This window comes from Bison bison, unplaced genomic scaffold, assembly GCF_000754665.1.
Source record: "Bison bison bison isolate TAMUID 2011002044 unplaced genomic scaffold, Bison_UMD1.0 scf7180017864228, whole genome shotgun sequence".
In the NCBI taxonomy this organism is placed as follows: Eukaryota; Metazoa; Chordata; class Mammalia; order Artiodactyla; family Bovidae; genus Bison; species Bison bison.
In genome coordinates, this window is record NW_011494800.1 from 826,738 (window position 1) to 847,436 (window position 20,699).

Below are 20,699 nucleotides of genomic sequence, written 5' to 3' on the forward strand. Positions count from 1 at the left end.
CTGGAAGCCCCAGAATGCTTTCACACTTTATCTTTCTGCCTCGGTTCTACTCTAAAATGAATCAATTATGAACAAAGAAGGGGAGACGCTATCCTTTTAAATTTATAACTCTTGTTGTTGTTCGGTCACTAAGTCATGTCCGACTCTTTGCAACCCCATGGACTGTAGCACACCAGGCTCCTCTGGTTTCCATTGTCTCCCAGAGTTTGCTCAAATTCATGTTAACTGAGTCAGTGATGCTATCTATCTCATCCTCTGCTATCCCCTTCTCCTTTTGCCTTCAATCTCTCCCAGCATCAAGGTCTTTTCCAATAAGTTGGCTCTTCCCATCAGATGGCCATCTTCATCTTCAGCATCAGTCCTTGCAATGAATATTCAGGGTTGATTTCCTTTAGGATTGACTGGCTTGAACTTTTCTACTGATGTCCTGTTTCGGTTAGGTTTGGCATTGTACTAATCAGGAGCCTTCACTTTGACCCTTATGGAAATCATGCGTTCTCCACCAGCCACCTGGCTTCTGAATCTCTGCACTCTGATAACAACGTCCTTCTTTGCTGTTTCCTGCAGGAAGGAGAGAAGTGGGAGGATGGCCCTTGCAAGGTGTGTGAGTGCCGGGGGGCTCAGGTAACTTGCTACAAGCCCTCTTGTCCTCCATGCCCGGTGGCCACACTAGCCCAGGCGGTGGAAGGACAGTGCTGTCCCGATTGCACATCAGGTGGGTCCATGACCAATTTATGTCTGCTAAGCTGTCCTTAATGCCACACAATTCAGAGAGATCTCCTCTCCTCCTGCCCCATGCTTATTTTTCTCTACTCATTCACTCGGTTTGTTTGTTTGTTTCTTAATTTTTTCTAACAAATGATGCTAATTAATCTTGGTCCATGCGTTTGCCAAACTCAGCTGATTATGAGTATGTGACCTCGCAGAAGTCATTGGTCCTCTCTGACTCTTCATGTTCTTGTTGATAAAACGGCCTTATCTTCCTTGCAAAATTATTGTGAAAATCAAATACAATAATGTTCAAAAACCTGTAAAGGCAAATATGGTTACTAGGACTGCTTCGTTGTCGAAGATCAAAGAAAAATTGTTGCAAGTTTGTTATGGATGTTCATTTCTTTAAGATGAACTATTAAACAGATGGTTCCTTTTGGAGTTCTCAAATGGGTTTTTGAAGTTGAAGGACCCATTAATTTCTTCCAAAAGAAAATTTTATCTACTTGTTCTGCAACTCTGCCTTCAAATCACCTGGGGTTGAATTAGTTCCAGTTAATAATTGTTGGCAAGCCCTGGAGCTGCTCTGGCTGAGCAGTAATTTGCCTGAGAGCTCAGTCTGCCTTGGAGAAGTGGCATTTTCTTGCACTCATATTTCATAATTAATTGTTTTCATCTGTGAGTTGCAGTTTTTCATATTGGCGGTTGCATTTGTGGCACCCAACATATTTGCCTGATCGGTGTTTCCATGAAGAGTTTATCATGGGAAAACCATGGCAATGTCAGGGTTTCGTTACTTTACCCTCACCAAAGTGACTCTTTGGGCTTTCCAAAACAAATATGTAGCGTATTATAATTTCCCAAACCTTGAAAATCAGGTCCTTGACAACGGTGAAACCTAAAAGTAGCCCTGTGCTGACAATTTACCACCAAGTTCAGTGATGATCCCAGTGATTGGTAATGAGCTTTGAAATCTTGGAGAAAAAGAAGAAAAAAATGGCGTATTTTTTTTAAGAATATAATAACTGTTTTTCAGCAGTGTAGGTTTTATGTTTTAACCTTTATGCACATCAAAGGTTAGGAAAAACTTCTAGGAAATTATAAATCATTGAATCTGCTTAAATCATCTATCATGGAACTAGTCATTCCTGTTTCTAGAGGTATTCTAGGAGGAGACAGAAGCATGAAAAGGCCTAGTTTGGTAATGTTTTTACTTTGGGGACACAGTGATTGTATTTCAAACAAGGAGCAATTCATTGAAATCAATTTTGCTATTTGGAGTCCTTTTTCATTCCCAGAGTTTTCTCCATATTTTTTACAGATTCTCTATAACCCTTTTCATGCATAAAACCTATACTGTTGCAAAACAGTTATTTTCTTTAAAAAAAAATACAGCCACTTTTTTCTTCTTTTTCTCCAAGATTTCAAACCTCATTACCAGTCATTGGGATCATCACTGAACTTGGTGGTAAATTGTCAGCAAAGGGCTAGTTTGGTATTGTTTTTAATGTCTTCACTTTGGACACAGTGTTTTTCAGACAAGGAGCAATTCCTTGAAATCTTACATTGAAATCAGTTTTGCTACTTGGAGTCCTTTCTCATACACACTCAGAGTTTTCTCCATATGCTATACAGATCCATATACCCCATAAATCCCTTGTTAGAAGGAGGTAAGAGAAATTATATGGTCTTTACTGAGTTCTCTTCTTTGTCCTTGATCATAGTTCGTTGCCACCCAGACTGCTTGACCTGCTCTCAGTCTCCAGACCACTGTGACCTCTGCCAGGATCCCACCAAGTTGCTGAGGAATGGACAATGTGTGCACAGCTGTGGTCTGGGGTTTTACCAAGCTGGTGCTGTCTGTTTAGGTACGGCTCCAGGCAGACTACCCAGGGAGGGACTGAGGCTCACTGGTATCCTGGATGGGGTCATGGTGCAGGAAATGCACAACTTCCAAAAACCATGAGAAGAGGGTGATCATCCGTAGGCTCCTTGACCTCTCTACACCCATCTCACATTTGATGGGTGTTTCCATGCTTACCAGGAGGTATTAAGAGATGATGGGGCAGTCAGATGTTTACTAGGTAGTCATGGCTGGATTTCTCACTTTCAAGGATAGTCATCAGTTAATCCAAGATAGAACTTCAGAGGTAACATGACCTTCGAGAACACTTACTAGAACTTTATTGTTTTGCTAATGGGGAATCTGCGGACCAGAGAATGAGCTGGCTTGCTTAATATCACACAGATAATTGGTAACAGACCTTACCTCTTGTGGGTTACCAGAGGATCCAGAGGGGGTTCATGTGCGTTTCAGAATTCTTACAGTACGTGTGGGGCTTCCGAGTGGCACTATTGATAGAGAACCCGTCTGCAGGAGATGTGAGAGATACGGGCTCGATCCCTGGTTCAGAAGGATCTCCTGGAGAAAGAAATAGCTACCCACTTCAATATCCTTGCCTGGAGAATCCATGGACAGAGGAGCGTGGCGGGCTACAGTCCATAGGGTCACACAGAATCAGGCACGACTGAATCACATAATACATATGAGAGGGTGCTTTTACTGGGAGAATTTGGCTTGGTTGAGGCCAAATCATAGGTACTTTTTCTCCTATCTCTAACTCAGGGGGTTAATTATCCATTTTAGAGTGTGTAGGTTTACATCCTGGCTATGAGTATAACCTCTCTGCACCTCAGCATTCTTACCTGTAAAGTGGGGTGATTCCAGTATCTTCCTTAGGAGGCATTGTGAGGATTACATGTGTGAGTACACATCAAGTGCCTGGAATAGTGTCTAGGATGTTGTTAGATCTCGATAAAAGTCAACTGCTTTTATTATTTTTGTAGTTATTCACTTCTGCCTACTCTCTCTCCTGATTCATAATCTTTAACTTTCTTGGAAGTTATTTATATCTCTGAATAAGGGGTATTCTTGTAAATGATTGAGTGAGAAAGCTATTGGGGGCAAATGGATAAGAAAAGAGCAAGACCCTTGAGCCTAACTGCCTGGCTTCCAATGCCAGCTTCATGTGACCTTGATCTCAAGCAGGTTATTTTACCTCCATGAGCTTGCTCGTCATTTGTAACATTGGGATTGATACTCTATCTCACAGCCTTGTTGTGAAGATTAAATGCGTTTATATACGTAAAGCACTTCACGCATTGCCTGGCATGAAATATATGCTGTGTAAATGAAGGCAGGTAGAGTTGTTTTCCTGCCTTCCTGATTCTCTGTGTCTCCAGAATTGGGCTGTGTCGGGACTGGCACCAGGGCAGCGCACTTGAACTAATGAGAGGTTCCCTTTCTCTTTCTCCCACCCTTGTCGAGCCAGCCTGCCAGCCACAGTGCTCCACCTGCACCAGTGGGCTCGAGTGCTCGTCCTGCCAGCCTCCCCTGCTGATGCAGCAGGGCCAGTGTGTGTCTACCTGTGGGATCGGCTTCTACCAAGACCACCACTCCTGTGCAGGTAAGCCCTGACCCGCCATGGTCAGGCAGGCCACTGAGAAAGCCACCCCCTGCCCCCAAACTACCTGGGGCCACCAGAGCTATAAGCAGCTTTTCAAGTAGGAGAAGAAATTCTGAATGTGATTCCTGATGGCATGAGAACAGTAGACGAGAGACCTGACAAACAGTGTTTTTATAATTTTATTAGTGCTTTAGTGATGTACATTGTGATATGATTTCCAGAAGTCCTTTTGTGCATATCTGGGGGCCCTGGGACAATATCTGACGAGCATTATACTTTGACTCGGGCTTCCCAGTGGCTCAGATGGTAAAGAATCTGCCTGCAATGCAGGAGACCTGGGTCTGATAGCTGGGTCAGGAAGATCCCCTGGAAAAGGGAATGGCTACCCACTCCAGTATTCTTGGCTGGGAAATCCAATGGACAGAGGAGCCTGGTGGGGTACAGTCCTTGGGGTTGCAAAGAGTCGGACACAACTTAGCAACTCAACAATGACAAACAAAATACTTTGGCTCAGATTGTCATTTTAAAGGTGGGGCTGGTGCACTGGGACGACCCAGAGGGATGGTATGGGGAGGGAGGAGGGAGGAGGGTTCAGGATGGGGAACACATGTATACCTGTGGCAGATTCATTTTGATATATGGCAAAACCAATACAATATTGTAAAGTTAAATAAAATAAAATTAAAAAACAAAAGTTGTTAAGTCAGATTCCTTCATGGTATAAGAACACAGGACTTAAATGAAGAGGAACTATATTTATATATTTTTAAGCTTTACTTTCATTTAGGGAGAAACAGAAACAAGAAACTTGGACAAAAAAAGTAGGCTTTTAAGTGTGCTCCTACTTTAGTATCTGCCTACTTAGCATATGTATTAGTATTTATTACTTTAGTAGCCTTATTTGCCTATTTTTTGGTTTTTAAAATTTTATTTATTTCTTTTGTGGCTGTTTGGTCTTCATTGCTGCTCATGGGCTTTCTCTAGTTGCTATGAGCGGGGCCGCTCTTTAGTTGCCATGTGCCAGCTGGGCTTCTCATTGGAGTGACTTCTCTTGTTGCGGAGCCTGCACCCTAAAGGACTTGGTCTTCATTAGTTCTGGCGCATGGGTTTAGTTGCCCTGTGGCATGTGACATCTTCCTGGACCAGGGATTGAACCCATGTCTCTTGCGTTGGCAGGTGGATTCTTAACCACTGGACCACCAGAGGAGTCCTTGTTTATATTTTTAACTCTATATTTTTTTGTTACAATCTAGTTGAAATTCTAGTATCTTAACCATCTCTGGAGGTGGGAATAGTCATAATATGATTTAATTTATTTTTTATACATGACTATTTTTTCAATAGTGATTATAATCATGGTTATAAGTAAAAGAGTAAATGTATAAAGAATTTTTTTAAATGCAGAAAGAGAGGGAGGTGTGATGGTGAGAACAAAGAAAAGGACAGAATCCTAAGTTTGTCTTTTGAAAGAGAGAGAGTCAGGTGTGCCCAGAACCTAAGGCAGGGTGTGCAGTGGCAGGAAAACCAGAGGAGGCAGATGGACCAGAGGGTGGGTCTTGGGTGTCATCCCAGAGAACTGTTATAGCTGCATTCTGCAGCTGAGCCAAAGGGCAGGGATGTTACAGGAATCAGGAGATAGGCCAGTCTGAGGATCAGCTAGTAGGCTCCTTTCTTTCATGTCCTTTGTTAGATTTTCAGAAAAGTCTGAGGGAAAATGGTAAAACAGAACCAGTGCTATCTAGGCTATCTAAGTAATAAAAGCAATTTACATGTCCACTTATGGATAAGCAGATAAACAAAATATAGCCTGTTTATGCAGTGGAATATTATTCAGCCTTAAAAAAGAAGAAAATCTTCCATATTAGACAGTATGGTTGAATTGGGGACATTGTACTAAATGAAATAAGCCAGTCACAGAAGGATGGATGCTCTATAATACCCCTTATTTGAGGTATATTGGTTTTCCTGATGACTCAGTGGTAAGTAAAGAACCCGCCTGCCACTGCAGGAGATCCAGGTTCCATCCCTGGGTCAGGATGATCCTCTGGAGAAGGAAATGGCAACCCACTGAAGTATTCCTGCCTGGGAAATCCCCATGGACAGAGGAGCCTGGTGGGCTACAGTCCATGGGGTCAAAAAAGAGTCAGACATGATTTTGGTGACTAAACAACGATGACATAGTGAAGTATCTAACTTAACAAAACTGACAGAAGCAGAGAGTAGAAGGGTGATTGCCATGAGCAAAAAAAAAAAAAATAGATTCCTGCAGTTCAGCAAGTCTAAAATTTTGGTTGTGCAAGATGAATAAATTCTAGTGATCTGCTGGGAAAAAAAGAGAGTCAGCGCATGGTATTCTTTAGGTGTGCAGGCTGAATGAGCTCCAAGGCCAGGTGAAAGTCCCTCATGGAGGAGACTGCTGGCCGTCTCCACTCCTGGTCATGGTTATGGGCAGAATCCACAGGACTGTGGAAACCACCTTGAAAGGAAACTCTGGTACTGTGTGTGCCATGTGGATGTGGGGATAGTGGGCCTGGAGCCAGTCATATTCCAGAAAGGGAAGCATCCTGGCTTCTGAGTCTGACATGGGGGCTTTTTGAGATGTGGAAGAATTCTTTATTTCTGTATCCCCAACATCAAGGGCTGCACGAAGGGTTCAGATTTGTTTGACATTTGTTGAAAAAGTGTTTGAGTGATGAAGGAATGTCCTACCCCTTGGTGGCCCTTGAAGGACCAGCTTTTTGACAGCAGTGTCAGCCACAAAAGAGAAAAGAACTCTTAATGTTTATTGCAATCCCGGTCTATTTACTGGTTATTTTAGAAAAGGTTTAAAGTGGGTGCATATGAACGCTTTTTTAAGTGTCTAATGGTTCGGCAATTTAGGTAAACTGCTGAAATTTCAATTTGATGAAATTATTGAATGTATTCTTTATTCCTTTCTTCTATCCCATCAAAGAGACCTCCTGCTAGCACTCTTGCAACAGATTTGCCTTTGAAAGGGAAGTAATTCCCCCTAGATTTTATTTTCCCCCCATACCTCCTCCACCCTGGCCAAATGTCCCACATACATGTTTACGTTTTTCTTTTTTTGGCTACTTTCATTCCTCCCAAGCCCAGTGTTTTAATTGGTGTTGTTAATGCGGTTTCAGGGCACTTTGAAATGGGTAATGTTTCATTTGATTACTGGTTTACGTAGCTGGCTGCTTCCACATTCCATCCACATGCCCATACACAAATGCCTTAGTAGAAAGTTGCTGGGAAAATTTGTTCATGCTCCCTCCAGGGAATTAAACCAATTTGCTTTAGTTCAGCCTGGTTGCATTTTTATGCATAAAATGAGAAGAAAAAAGAAAGCAAGAGGAGAGAGAGAAGAAAGAGAACGATCTTAAAAAATTAAGGCTAAACTTGTGATCAATTTCCATATACTCGTTTGATGGTAAGATTGCCCAAATAATCTTTCCAAATAAACTTTCTCATTATCAGAATTTTTTTTTGTTGCAGTATTTGTGCTTTGCACCATTTTGGGTGTTTTTTCACCACCGACCTTAGAAGTTGATCAACCAGTGCTCATTCAGAAAGTGCTAAACTTTTCAAAATGAAGCCTGCCATTTTATGGTTTTTCTGGATTGAATCCTTGTGCCAGAATCATTTATGTTCTGGCTGGCATTAATTGCCACTTTATTGACCCATCAAAAGCAAAAGGAAGTGAACACGTGCTGAGGGAACTCATTACCAGAAATTAGCTGATTAATATTCATGCTCACCATGTGGAATATGAGACAGAATGAGAAATTCGAGGCAGACCCAAGAGGCACATAGACCCATGACTCTTCAAGAAAAGAGTCGAGAAAGTAAACCAGAGGGAGGTGAAAGAAGGGCCTGAGTCCTACCTGAGAACCACATCCTTAGGGGCCTTTATCATTGTTTCTTTTCCTTTGAGTTTTGTGATATAGACACACATATACGCATATGCCTACAAACATGTACATGTGTACATATATTCACATTATTGTTATAATCTTGTGCTTGATTAAACTGAATAACATAATTATAAATCACATTTTGTGTCCCCCACCAGTCAGTGCTTCAACTTGAGAGTTTAATGCTTTGATCACTTTACCTGAAGGCTCAACACCACCCAGGCTTTATATCCATCTAAATTGGAGAGAGACAATCTGGAAGTTGTCTCTGTCCCACAGCAGAGAGGGCCAAGGAGTAATCACCCTCCTGATGCCCAGAACTCACCCTTTAGCTGTGGCACTCAGGCATCTGCCTTAACCCCTAAACTTCTTTTGGTGCCAGCTAGATCTGGTCAAACATTCCTTTTTGACCCCGTGGACATCAGGTCCTAGTATTGAGTTTCTACTGTGGTTCCTGCTGCTTGTCCTGTTGTGACCCATTTCCAGGAACTAACAGCCCATCTCTTAACCCTGACCACATGGTCAAGCTTGACCCCTGTATGGATGTTGTTTGCCCTCCCTCTATGCCACGTGGCCTTGTACCCTTCCACCATGGCTGTTAGGTATTGCTTGTCCTAGACTTATTGTCTTCTTTCTACCAGAGTGGTAGTTTCATTACCTCTTCTTAAAAACCTTGGTATTAAATCTAAATCTGGATCCAGACTGAGCTCGCCTGTCCTGAGAACATTCTTTCTTGTCTGTCTCACCCCTCTTTTCAATCAACTTCTGTCTCACTCTGGTAGGACTGTTAAACTGTGCAGATACATCATAGATATAAGAGCCCACAAGAAGTTAGAACAACTACATTAACACACACCATAGAAGATTAGTTTGAAATGAATAGCTCAAGACTGTTGACTCTGAGTACAGAAAGAGTAGAATTTAGCCCATTTTTTAATATGTATCACAAGGTTGGAGGATGGAGCTGTATGTGCCCCTGGCAGGTGCTGCCTTCACTCTGCAGACCCAGAGATGGGAGGGAGGGTGACACCTTGCTCAAGTGGAGACAAACCACCAGGATTCCGATCTGGGCTCTGCTGCTTCAAACAGCCTGTTCTGTAACTCTGTGTTTCAATTGCTTGTGGCTAAAGCGGAGGCAGTAATGTCTACCACACAGCATTGTTGTGTGGATTAAATGAGTGAATTCACATGTGTCGATTAGGATGACACCTGGCACCTGGAAACCCTCCATGTACATTTGGAGACTTGGATTTCTGCTTCCCATTGTCCATCTTTCCCATTCCTTGTCCCCAACTCCATTTATCCTCTGTTGACCACTGCTCAAGATCTAGAGAATATGAAGATAAATAAGGCTCCATGTTTGTGTATAGTGAGCTGGCAATCAAGGCAGGGTTAGCTGCTGCTTTCCAGAGATGTGAAAAAATAAAAACACTAACACAGAAACCTATGTAACTCGTTCTATATAGGATTGCTGTGTGGTCTTAAGATTTTGAAACTTAAAGATTCAAACAATTGAACAGATTTTAGGTTTGTGTGAGGGCATCATTTTGAATCTCAATGCTACCACTTTTTACTGTATGTTTGGGCAAGTCATTTAACCACCTTGAGTCTCATCTCTTCTCAGCTATAAAATGGGGTTAATATTATTTACTTTAAAAAATATTATTTACTTTAAGCCATTAATATGAAGGTTAGAAAAGATGTCTGAAAATGTAAATATATTATGACTGACACATGGTCTGTGGCCAGTGCATGCTTGCTAAGTCACTTCAGTCATGTCCAACTCTTTGCAACCCTATGGATTATAGCGGTCCAGGCTCCTCTATGCATGGGATACTCCAGTCAAGAATACTCGAGTGTGTTGCTATGCCCTCCTCCAGGGGGTCTTCCCCACCCAGGATTGAAACCCACGTCTCCTATCTCTCCTGCATTGGCAGGCAGGTTAGCGCCACCTGAGAAACCCCACATGAACAATAAAAGGCAACTATTGTCCTTATCAAATATATTCTTTTGTTTTTCAATTTATGCAGATGCAAATCAAATAGCTTGCATTAGGAGACAAAGGATTTTGTGCCATTTCTGTCTGATTTTAAATAACTTTTGTATATTATGGAGAAGTAAATATAATACAGGGAACAGTTTATTGTATTCATCACAACAAATTAAAATCATTTTCTTTAAATGCTTCAATCAAATGATGAGAATCTAGAATGACTTGTTTCTTCACCAGTATTATGCTACATTTAGAGGGAAAGCTTATGAAAAGAAAACCTGTAAAATTTACTTACAGGATGCTGACTTAGCTGAGATTTAGAAGTTGTAGTTTGAATGGAAGAACGTCTAAAGTTAATTATTTGTTGGAATTTGTGGACACGTAGCACTGACCCTGGAAAAGGCAATGGCATCCCACTCCAGTACTCTCGCCTAGAAAATCCCATGGACGGAGGAGGCTGGAAGGCTGCAGTCCATGGAGTCGCTGAGGGTCAGACACGACTGAGCGACTTCACTTTCACTTTTCACTTTCATGCATTGGAGAAGGAAATGGCAACCCACTCCAGTGTTCTTGCCTGGAGAATCCCAGGGAGGGGGAGCCTGGTGGGCTGCCGTCTATGGGGTTGCTTAGAGTTGGACACGACTGAAGCGACTTAGCAGCAGCAGCAGCGCTGACCTCTGAGAACCAGGTGCAAAGCAGTACTTACTGGGTCTTGGCATTATATTCTCTACGTGGCTGAGCCTAGCCTGCCGTACTCAGGATGAACCTCTTGGCAAAGGCATTTATGAACTGCTGTCCTGAAATCCTCTAGAACGTGGGTTCCTTCCTGTTCTGTTGGTGTAGCCATTGTGAAGCTGATATCCTCCATGGTCCCTCCACACCTTCCAGAGTTGGAGGGTCAGTCCCCATTTTTCACTCCTAGATTACTCATTCAGTCTGGGGCTCAGCACATCCTGCCACTGTGTCTTCACTCACTTTGTTCTGCTTTTTACATCGTGCATACTAAGTCGCTTCAGTCGTGGCTGACTCTTTGTGACTCTATGGACAGTAGCCCACCAGGCTCCTTTGTTTGTGGAATTCTCCAGGCAAGAATACTGGAGTGGGTTGCCATGCCCTCCTCCAGGGGATCTTCCCGACCCAGGGATCGAACCTGTGTTTCTTACTTTTCCTGCATTGGCAGGTGGGTTCTTTACCTCTAGCACTACCTGGGAACATCATATGCATGTTCAAACATCTGGTATTCTACAGCAATTATGATTTCTCGCTTAGCTGCTGAATATCTTATAAGGATATATATATACTGCTTCAAGTGATAGTCCCGTCTCCTCCACTCTGTTTATGCAACAAGTATTTGCTTAGGCTCTTCCATGTCCCAGGCACTAGGAGACTGCAGTGAAGTGACAAAAAGCCACCCTATAGTTCAGGATTAGGTTCTCAACTGGAGAAGAGTGTCATTAAATAAGTAAATACATTGCTTCAAATAGTTACCACTATATAAATCCATTGCTTTCAGTGCTATACAGTTTAAAAGTCTATTGTAGAAAGTGAGTGATTATTGAGGCAAGGGCAGATCTTATCCTTCTGAATTCCCCACAATGCTAGGTACATATAAGACACTTTGCAACAATTTTTGATTGAAAAAAAAATTTTTTTAAACCACTGCACAGAAGAGAAAATAGAAGAGTGTACAGGCATGCCTAGACTCTGGCTTCCTGGTAACCTGACTTCCATTTAGCTTCTATTATTTACTCCCTGTCAGCAGTTTCTAACTAGGCATGGCCTCAGGAAAATTACAGAATCTTATTTTTTCCCCACCCCTCTTTTTCTTGTCTTCATTTGACTCTTCTCTAAGATAACTGGGTGCCTTGTGAGTGCTGAAATGGTGATTCTTTTTGTTTAATTAATTAATTTATTTTAATTGGAGGTTAATTACTTCATAATATTGTGGTGGTTTTTGCCATACATCGACATGAATCAGCCATGGGTGTACATATGTCCCACTATCCTGAACCTCCCTCTTACCTCCCTCCCCATCCCATCCCTCTGGGTTGTCCCAGAGCACCAGCTTTGAGTTCCCTGCTTCATTCATTGAATTGGCACTGGTCATCTATTTTACATATGGCTTCTTTTTTTTTTTTTTTTCCCCAATGTCTCGTGATATTTCTTTCTTTTTTAAAATTAATTTATTTATTTTGATTGGAGGCTAATTACTTTACAATATTGTGGTGGTTTTTGCCATACATTGACATGAGTCATCCATGGGGGTACATGTGTCCCCCTGTCCCAAACCCCCCTCCCCTATCCCTCCCCATCCCATCCTTCTGGGTTGTCCCAGTGCACCGGGTTTGAGGGCCTTGTTTCATGTTTGACTGGTCATCTATTTTACATATGGTAATATACATGTTTCAATGCTATTCTCTCAAATCATCCCACCCTCGCCTTCTCCCACAGAGTCCAAAAGTCTGTTCTTTATATCTGTGTCTCTTTTGCTGTCTTGCATATAGGGTTGTCATTACCATCTTTCTAAATTATATATATGCATTAATATACTGTATTGGACCCACTCCAGTGTTCTTGCCTGGAGAATCTCAGGGACAGGGGAGCCTGGTGGGCTGCCATCTATGGCGTCACACAGAGTCGGACATGACTGAAGTGACTTAGCATAGCATAGCATAGCATACTGTATTGGTATTTTTCTTTCTGGCTTACTTCATTCTGTATAATAGGCTCCAGTTTCATCTACCTCACTAGAACTGATTCAAATGTGTTTTTTTAGAGCTGAGTAACATTTTATTATATATATGTACCACAACTTCCTTATCCATTTTTCTGCCAATGGACATCTAGGTTGCTTATATGTCCTAGCTGTTGTAAACAGTGCTGCAGTGAACACTGGGGTACATGTGTCTCTTTCAATTCTGGTTTCCTCGGTGTGTATGCCCAGCAGTGGGATTGCTGGGTCATATGGCAGCTCTATTTTCAGTTTTTTAAGGAAAGGGTGTGTAAGAGGGTTCCCTTTTCTCCACACTCTCTCCAGCATTTATTGTTTGTAGACTTTTTGATGGCAGCCATTCTGACTGGCATGAGATGGTACCTCATTGTGGTTTTGATTTGCATTTCTCTGATAATTAGTGATGTTGAGCATTTTTTCATGTGTTTGTTAGCCATCTGTATGTCTTCTTTGGAGAAATGTCTGTTTAGTTCTTTGGCCCATTTTTTAATTGGGTCATTTATTTTTCTGGTATTGAGCTGCATGAACTGCTTGTATATTTTGGAGATTAATTCTTTGTCAGTTGCTTCGTTTGCTATTATTTTCTCCCATTCTGAAGGCTGCCTTTTCCCCTTGCTTATAGGTTCCTTCATTGTGCAAAAGCCTTTAAGTTCAACTAGGTCCTATTTGTTTATTTTTGTTTTTATTTCCATTACTCTGGGAGGTGGGTCATAGAGGATCTTGCTGTGATTCATGTCAGAGAGTGTTCTGCCTATGTTTTCCTCTAAGAGTTTTATAGCTTCTGGTCTTACATTTGGGTCTTTAATCCATGTTGAGTTTATTTTTGTGTATGGTGTTAAAAAGTGATCTAGTGTCATACTTTTACAGGTGGTTGACCAGTTTTCCCAGCACCACTTGTTAAAGACATTGTCTTTTCTCCAGTGTATATTTTTGCCTTCTTTGGCAAAGATAAGGTGTCCATAGATGCGTGGATTTATCTCTGGGCTTTCTGTTTTGTTCCATTGACCTGTATTTCTGTCTTTGTACCAGTACCGTACTGTCTTGATGACTGTAGCTTTGTAGTATAGTCTGAAGTCAGGCAGATAGATTCCTCCAGTTCCATTCTTCTTTCTCTAGATTGCTTTTGCTATTCAAGGTTTTTTGTGTTTCCATACAAATTGTGAAGTTATTTACTCTAATTCTGTGAATAATACCATTGGTAGCTTGATAGGGATTGCATTTAATCTCTAGATTGCTTTGGGTAGTATACTCATTTTCACTATATTGATTCTTCCAGTCCAGGAATATGGTATATTTCTCCATCTATTTGTGTCATCTTTGATTTCTTTCTTCAGTGTTGTATAGTTTTCTACATATAAGTCTTTTGTTTCCTTAGATAAATTTATTCCTCAGTGTTTTATTGTTTTCATTGCAATGGTGAATGGGATTGTTTCCTTAATTTCTCTTTCTGTTTTCTCATTGTTAGTGTATAGGAATGCAAGGAATTTATGTGTATTAATTTTGTATCCTGCAACTTTACTGTATGCATTTATTAGCTCTAGTAATTTTCTGGTGGTGCCTTTAGGGTTTTCTATATAGAGGATCATGTCACCTGCAAACAGTGAGAGTTTTACTTCTTCTTTTCCAATATGTTTCCTTTTATTTCTTTTTCTTTTCTGATTGCTGTGGCTAGGACTTCCAAAACTATGTTGAATAGTAGTGGTGAGAGTGGGCACCCTTGTCTTGTTCCTGATTTTGGAAGTTCAGTTCAGTTCAGTCACTCAGTTGTGTCTGACTCTTGACATTTTGGAAGAAATGCTTTCAATTTTTCACCATTGAGGATAATATTTGCTGTAGGTTTGTTGTATATGGCTTTTATTATGTTGAGGTGTATTCCTTCTATGCCTGCTTTCTGGAGATTTTTTATCATAAATGAGTGTTGAATTTTGTCAAAGGCTTTCTCTGCACCTACTGAGATAATCATATGGTTTTTATCTTTTAATTTGTTAATACGGTGAATCACATTGATTGCTTTGTGAACATTGAAGAATCCTTGCATCCCTGGGATAAATCACACTTGGTCATGATGTATGATCTTTTTAATATGTTGTTGGATTCTGTTTGCTAGAATTTTATTGAGGATTTTTGCATCTATGTTCATCAGTGATACTGGCCTCTAGTTGAAACGGTAATTCTTTAAAAAAAAAAAAAAAACTTGTCCCTGGAACTTGGTTGGTATCCATGGGGTATTTTAAACCACTCAGAAGGGAGGGCAATAGGATTGTCCTTCTAGAATGTTCTTTTCCTGAGTAAGCTAGACCCAGTGAAGCAGATGACAGTGGTATTCCAAATCCCCTCCCTCTCTGTACATTCTTGTAAATGATAAATTGAGAGAGGAAGGAAAAAGCAGCTGGTGGTACTTTGCCTGGGACCTCTGCTCTATCAGGCTTCAACAGACTCTTTGGCATTTGTCTGTGCTGCTTATAGGACTTTGCTGTGCAGGCCAAAGACAGATGATGGAACAGACGTATCACATACCAGCAGAGAAAGCCCGCCGCAAGTACAAGGGAGTTTATCTTCCAGACAGATCCCATTCTTCCTGACACATCTGAACCCTCAAATATTTCAGCTATGGATTACAAAGTAGTGACAAGTCTTCTGGCTTTCCGCCCAGTTCCTAGGGTTCTCAGTTATTTCAGCTAGACTGTACGGCATATGTTTGTACATTCCTTCTCTCTCTTCCCCATCCCCCACCACCAGCACCCTCCATGTTCTGCCCTCGCCTCCCTTTTATGCCACCCACAGGTAACCCAGTGCCTCCACGCTAATCGCCACCGAGTTCTGAGCAGGGTGCACAAGTGTGGCCAGGAAGTCTGGGCACCATTGAAAGCTTTATACGGCCTGGTGGGTCCCTCCTTTGGCTGTTTAGTTTTTATAGACAAGTAGACTCAAGGTATTGCTAGAAAAATCGATATCCATTTAATTTACGTGGGCTGAAGAAAACCCCAGGGAGTTCACAGTTGCCAGTGGTCACCGTGGATGAGTGCAATCTGAGAATTCCCTTTGGCTGTCAAGTCCAGCGTAGGTGGTCACTGCATTTGAAAATCTTCAGGGTGTGCTGGGTTGTAGATTTAGGAGGACAGGTATAGGAGCAGCAGACAGAAAAGACAACCTGAGGAGTGTTACTGGTGAAAGAAACGTCTGCCTTCATCCTCTGACTTATGTGCCTTTGAAGAGCCAGCCTGCTTGTAAATCTCTCTCCATGTGGATTTACCGAAGCCTCCTTCAGCTGGAAAGTTGCTCCTTCCATTCAAGCTCTCTGCCTATGGAAGACCCTGCTAAAAATATAAATACGTTACCCAAGATGGGTGAATCATTCAGCTGTATCATGAATGTGGTTAATAGATTAACTACCTATTTACTCACTTGTGCCTTAGAGGAAACGACTGCAGGATTTTTTTTCTCCTTTAGTAATTTTTTTCTGTAAGCACCAAATGAATTCATCTAATAAAGTCAGTAAAATTCAAGGTGCATAAAATCTGTGAAAATCCCTGACTCAAGCTCTCCCAAATCATGGCTGTTAGTAATTTGGTGAATGCCTTCCTAATTTATGTAGTTTTTGTGTGTTGTGCACACACACACATACAGATGAATTTATTTTTTCAAAAGTAAAGTCACACTATCTATATAGTTTTATCGCTGGCTTTTCCCATGTTATTTATCATCCTTCTACAGTGTCTTTTGAAACCTGTTGTATAACTTTTGATCTGTGGCTCTGCAAGAATTCATTGAGCTAATCCTCTGTTGTTTGACATTTCTTCCTAATTTTTCTATTATCATAAATAACCACAATGTAAATATTTTTAATAGAATTGTGGTTAAAGAATCTGCCTGCAATGTGGAGCAGCTGAGTTCAATCCCTGGATTAGGAAGATTCCTGGAGGAGGACATGGCAACCCACTCCAGTATTCTTGCCTGGAGAATCCCATGGACAGAGGAGCCTGGAGGGCTGCATTCCATGGGGTCGCAAAGAGTTGTACATGTCTGAGTGACTAAGCACAGACTCAAATATATTTGATTAAAGTAAATTATTAGACAATGGGTCCAAGTATAGATGTGCACATATTTAATCTTTTGATACATATTAACATATTACTCCAGAGAAGGCAATAGCAACCCACTCCAGTACTCTTGCCTGGAAAATCCCATGGACGGAGGGGCCTGGTGGGCTGCAGTCCATGGGGTCGCACAGAGTCGGACACGACTGAAGCAACTTAGCAGCAGCAGCAACATATTACTCTCTTTTAAAGAAGTTTTCATTTGCACTCCTCCTAGAAAGGCATGAAAGTGCTTATCTCCCACTACCTCTGTCAACACTAGGCATTACAATTCTAATTACATTTGTCAGTTTGATTTATCAAAATGTAATCTTGGGACTTCCCTGGCAGTCCAGTGGGTAAGACTCTGAGCTTCCAGTGCAAGGTTCATAGATTTGATTGCTGGTCAGGGAACTAAGATCCTACATGCCCTAAGGTATGGTCAAAAAAATTTTTTTAATTTTTTTTGCTGTAATCTTGTTTATTAACTTATTTATACTTATTTTGGAGATTTATATGAAGGAAGTTGAATTAGTCATTCTTATCCACTCATGGCCCCTTTTCATCATTAGCCTGTGCCAGGCTATTCTCCTCCTTATCTATCTTCCTGTTTATTCCTTTTCTTCCCATTACCTGTCCCCACTTCCCTTCCCCACTTAACTATTCTAATGTGATTTAATGTGGATTTGTTGTATGCATGCGCTCTTACTGTTTTGTATGCACATATTTTAAATATTCATACATGTTGTTGTTGTTCAGTTGCTATGTCCTGTCCGACTCTTTGCAACCCGTGGACTACAGCACGCTAGTCTTCCCTGTCCTTGACTATCTCCAGGAATTCACTATAACTCACGTCCATTGAGTCTGTGATGCCATCCAACCATCTCATCCTCTGTTGCCCCCTTCTCCTCCTGCCCTCAATCTTTCCCAGCATCAGGGTCTTTTCCCATGAGTTGACTATTCACATCAGGTGACCAAAGGATTAGAGTTTCAGCTTCAGCATTAGTCCTTCCAATGAATATTCAGGACTGATTTATTTTAGGATGGACTGGTTGGATCTCCTTGCAGTCCAAGGGACTCTCAAGAGTCTTCTCTAACACCACAGTTCAAAAGCATCAATTCTTCAGCACTCAGCTTTCTTTATAGTCCAACTCTGACAGCCATATATGACTACTGGAAAAACCATAGCTTTGACTAGACGGTCCTTTTTCAGCAAAGTAATGCCTCTGCTTTTTAATACGCTGTCTAGGTTTGTCATACATATTAACAGAAGGATATTTCATTCTTTTCCTTTTTTTCTTAAATTTTAAAGACTTTAGAAATTCTTAGAGCCATTTTAGGTTCACCACACAATTAAAAGGAAAGAAAGAGATTTCCCACACACTCCCATTCCCAGCATAAGCTCAACCTCCTCGATTATCTCCATTCTTCCCCAGAGTGGTAGGGGCTTCCCCGTGGCTCAGTGGTAGAGAATCCTCCTGCAGGAGATACAGATTTGACCCCTGGGTCAGGAAGATCCCCTTCATGAGGAAATGGCAACCCACTCAAGTATTCTTGCCTGGAAAATCCCATGGAAAGAGGAGCCTGGCGGGCTACAGTCCATGGGTTCGCAATGAGTCAGAGGCAACTGAGCACACACCCTAGACTGGCACCTTTGTTGCCATGGATGACTTTGTTTCCCTCACTGACCCCTGTTTCTAAGATGCATACATGTTTCTGTGTGTACATCCAATCCTTTGCATCTAGTTGCTGCTCTCCTGGTCGTTTTCACATCTCCGCCTATTTGAGAGGGTGATGTTTTCATTTGTTTTTATTTTTCTATTATGAACTCCCTCAAGTACATATGGGTCTTCAGAACACATGGAGACCAGGCATTGCAACGTCAGGTGTTAAAGCTTCTGGTGGTACAGGGAGGAAGGCCGAGGGCAGAGACCACTTGGTAGGGGCCAGAAGCAGGTGGAAGTAAAAGGATCACGAATGGTAGTGACTCAGAGGACACCCTCCTTTTAGATTTGTCTGGCGTCTGTTGTCCGTTCTTCTTAGACTAGTAGCCTTGGCCTCACGTGTGGCTGTGATGGAGGAAGAGAGCGCAGTTTGCCCAGCATCTGGGCTTCACTGTGAGCATCACAGAGCTGTTCTCAATCAGTTTCCAAAGGGTTTTTGTTAATATTTTGTAGCAATTACAAGGAAAGAACTCTACAGTAGGCAGCCTCTGGGCAAGACTGCAGCTCCTTTATGTAACTGCTGGAGGAATCCCTGTGGGCTCTGTTATTTCTTTTCGCTCCCTTTCTAAGTGAACCGTCCTCTCCCATAGTCTTTTTCATCCTTACCCTTTCTGCCTTGTGTTACATTTTAATTTGCTCCCTTTATAATTACTTTGCTTTGGGCACCAGATGAAATGAGATTTGTTCGATCCCATAGGGTGAGCCACTCATAGGATCGCATTCAGTGTCCTCTGCTTTCTCATGTACATCATCTTGCCGTATCCCCTTGAGTTAAGTACAACAAATATTATTATTCCCACTTTACAGATGAGGAGAGCAAGGGCCAGTGAAGTTGAGTTTAAGATGGGAAAATTTTTTTCATCCAACAAGAGTGTCTTACTAGAAATTTACTCACTGCCTCCTGATAAACTTTAAAACTTGGCAGGTCCTTCCTAGTCATGTGTGAGTCGTGAAAGACAGTTAGCAGTGGCCACAATGTGGATAAGGACCAGGATGAAGGACTTTACCTTGTGTATGGTGTCTTGCTTATGCCTGGAGTTTAGGCTGCTTCATGTAGTTGAGAGTGAAAACTTCTTGGCAATTTGGAAATCCAAACTACACCCTCACTGATGACTTTAAAAGGGCCACTAACCAAGCGTGCTTATTTTCTGGTTATGGATGGGAGACATTCCAGAATTCCATGGAATGGTGAGAATCCAAGATTCCTTCTTTTTCCTGGGGGGCAGTTTAAACTTGAAGGCTGAGGGAACAAGGATCTGTGTCCACTACCTGGGGTCTTTTAAAGCCTTCCTGGAAAACAAGAAGTGGTCCCTAGGAGGTATTTTAACATTTCCTTGGGAAAGGGCTGCATTTTATTCTTTGAGTAGCACAGGTTGAATTTTTTTTTTACAACTTTCTATTTCAAAATTATCAAATATGAAAAGAAGTTTGTTATTTTTAGAGTAGGGTTTTAATAGAGAGTTGCCAAAAAGAAGAGTATTTCACTCCCTTTCATTTTGAAAGGAATTGCTCGGCAAGCTAACACATGTCTTGTTATTCTCTGAAAGAGTCAGGGGCTTTCCAAAATAAATTATCTTCTGCACGTGAGATAAGATGATGGCTTTCTCTTATTCGTCCTCTGTTTTATCATCACAGTATACACTTCAAACGCTGGGTGAGCTGAACATGTATCACTAAGAGAAATTATGGTGAAAAGTCAGGGACTGACCTTTTATTTTTCATAATAACCCAAATGAAATAAAAGCTCCATGTAAAATAAGCCTGCAAGGAGAGATTATCTGCAGTAGCATATGTTCAGTGTTAGAAATTAGAAATCAATTGCAAAACACAGTGGGAGTATGTCATTATGAGAAATGACAACTCAAAAAAAAAAAGGGGGGAAAGAAATGACAGCTCAGCATAGTCCTGTGTTAAAATAAAAATCCCTTCTGCTGTCCTGCCTGGCTGTGGAACATGCCTTTTTTTTTTTTTTTTTTTTAACTTTTAATTTTATATTAGAGTATAGTTGATCACAGAGAAGGCAATGGCACCCCACTCCAGTACTCTTGCTTGGAAAATCCCATGGACAGAGGAGCCTGGT

The 20,699-nt window shown here is 41.5% G+C and overlaps 1 protein-coding gene across 1 annotated transcript in view; it reads left to right on the plus strand.

Annotated features, from left to right (window-relative positions):
• Window positions 1–20,699, plus strand: part of FRAS1 (Fraser extracellular matrix complex subunit 1) — a 535,710-nt gene that overhangs the window by 241,896 nt on the left and 273,115 nt on the right. Inside the window, exons 12-14 of the mRNA XM_010845896.1 lie at window positions 568–715; window positions 2,436–2,579; window positions 4,044–4,178. Coding sequence (XP_010844198.1) covers window positions 568–715; window positions 2,436–2,579; window positions 4,044–4,178 — 427 coding nt within the window. The remainder of the gene's footprint in view (window positions 1–567; window positions 716–2,435; window positions 2,580–4,043; window positions 4,179–20,699) is intronic.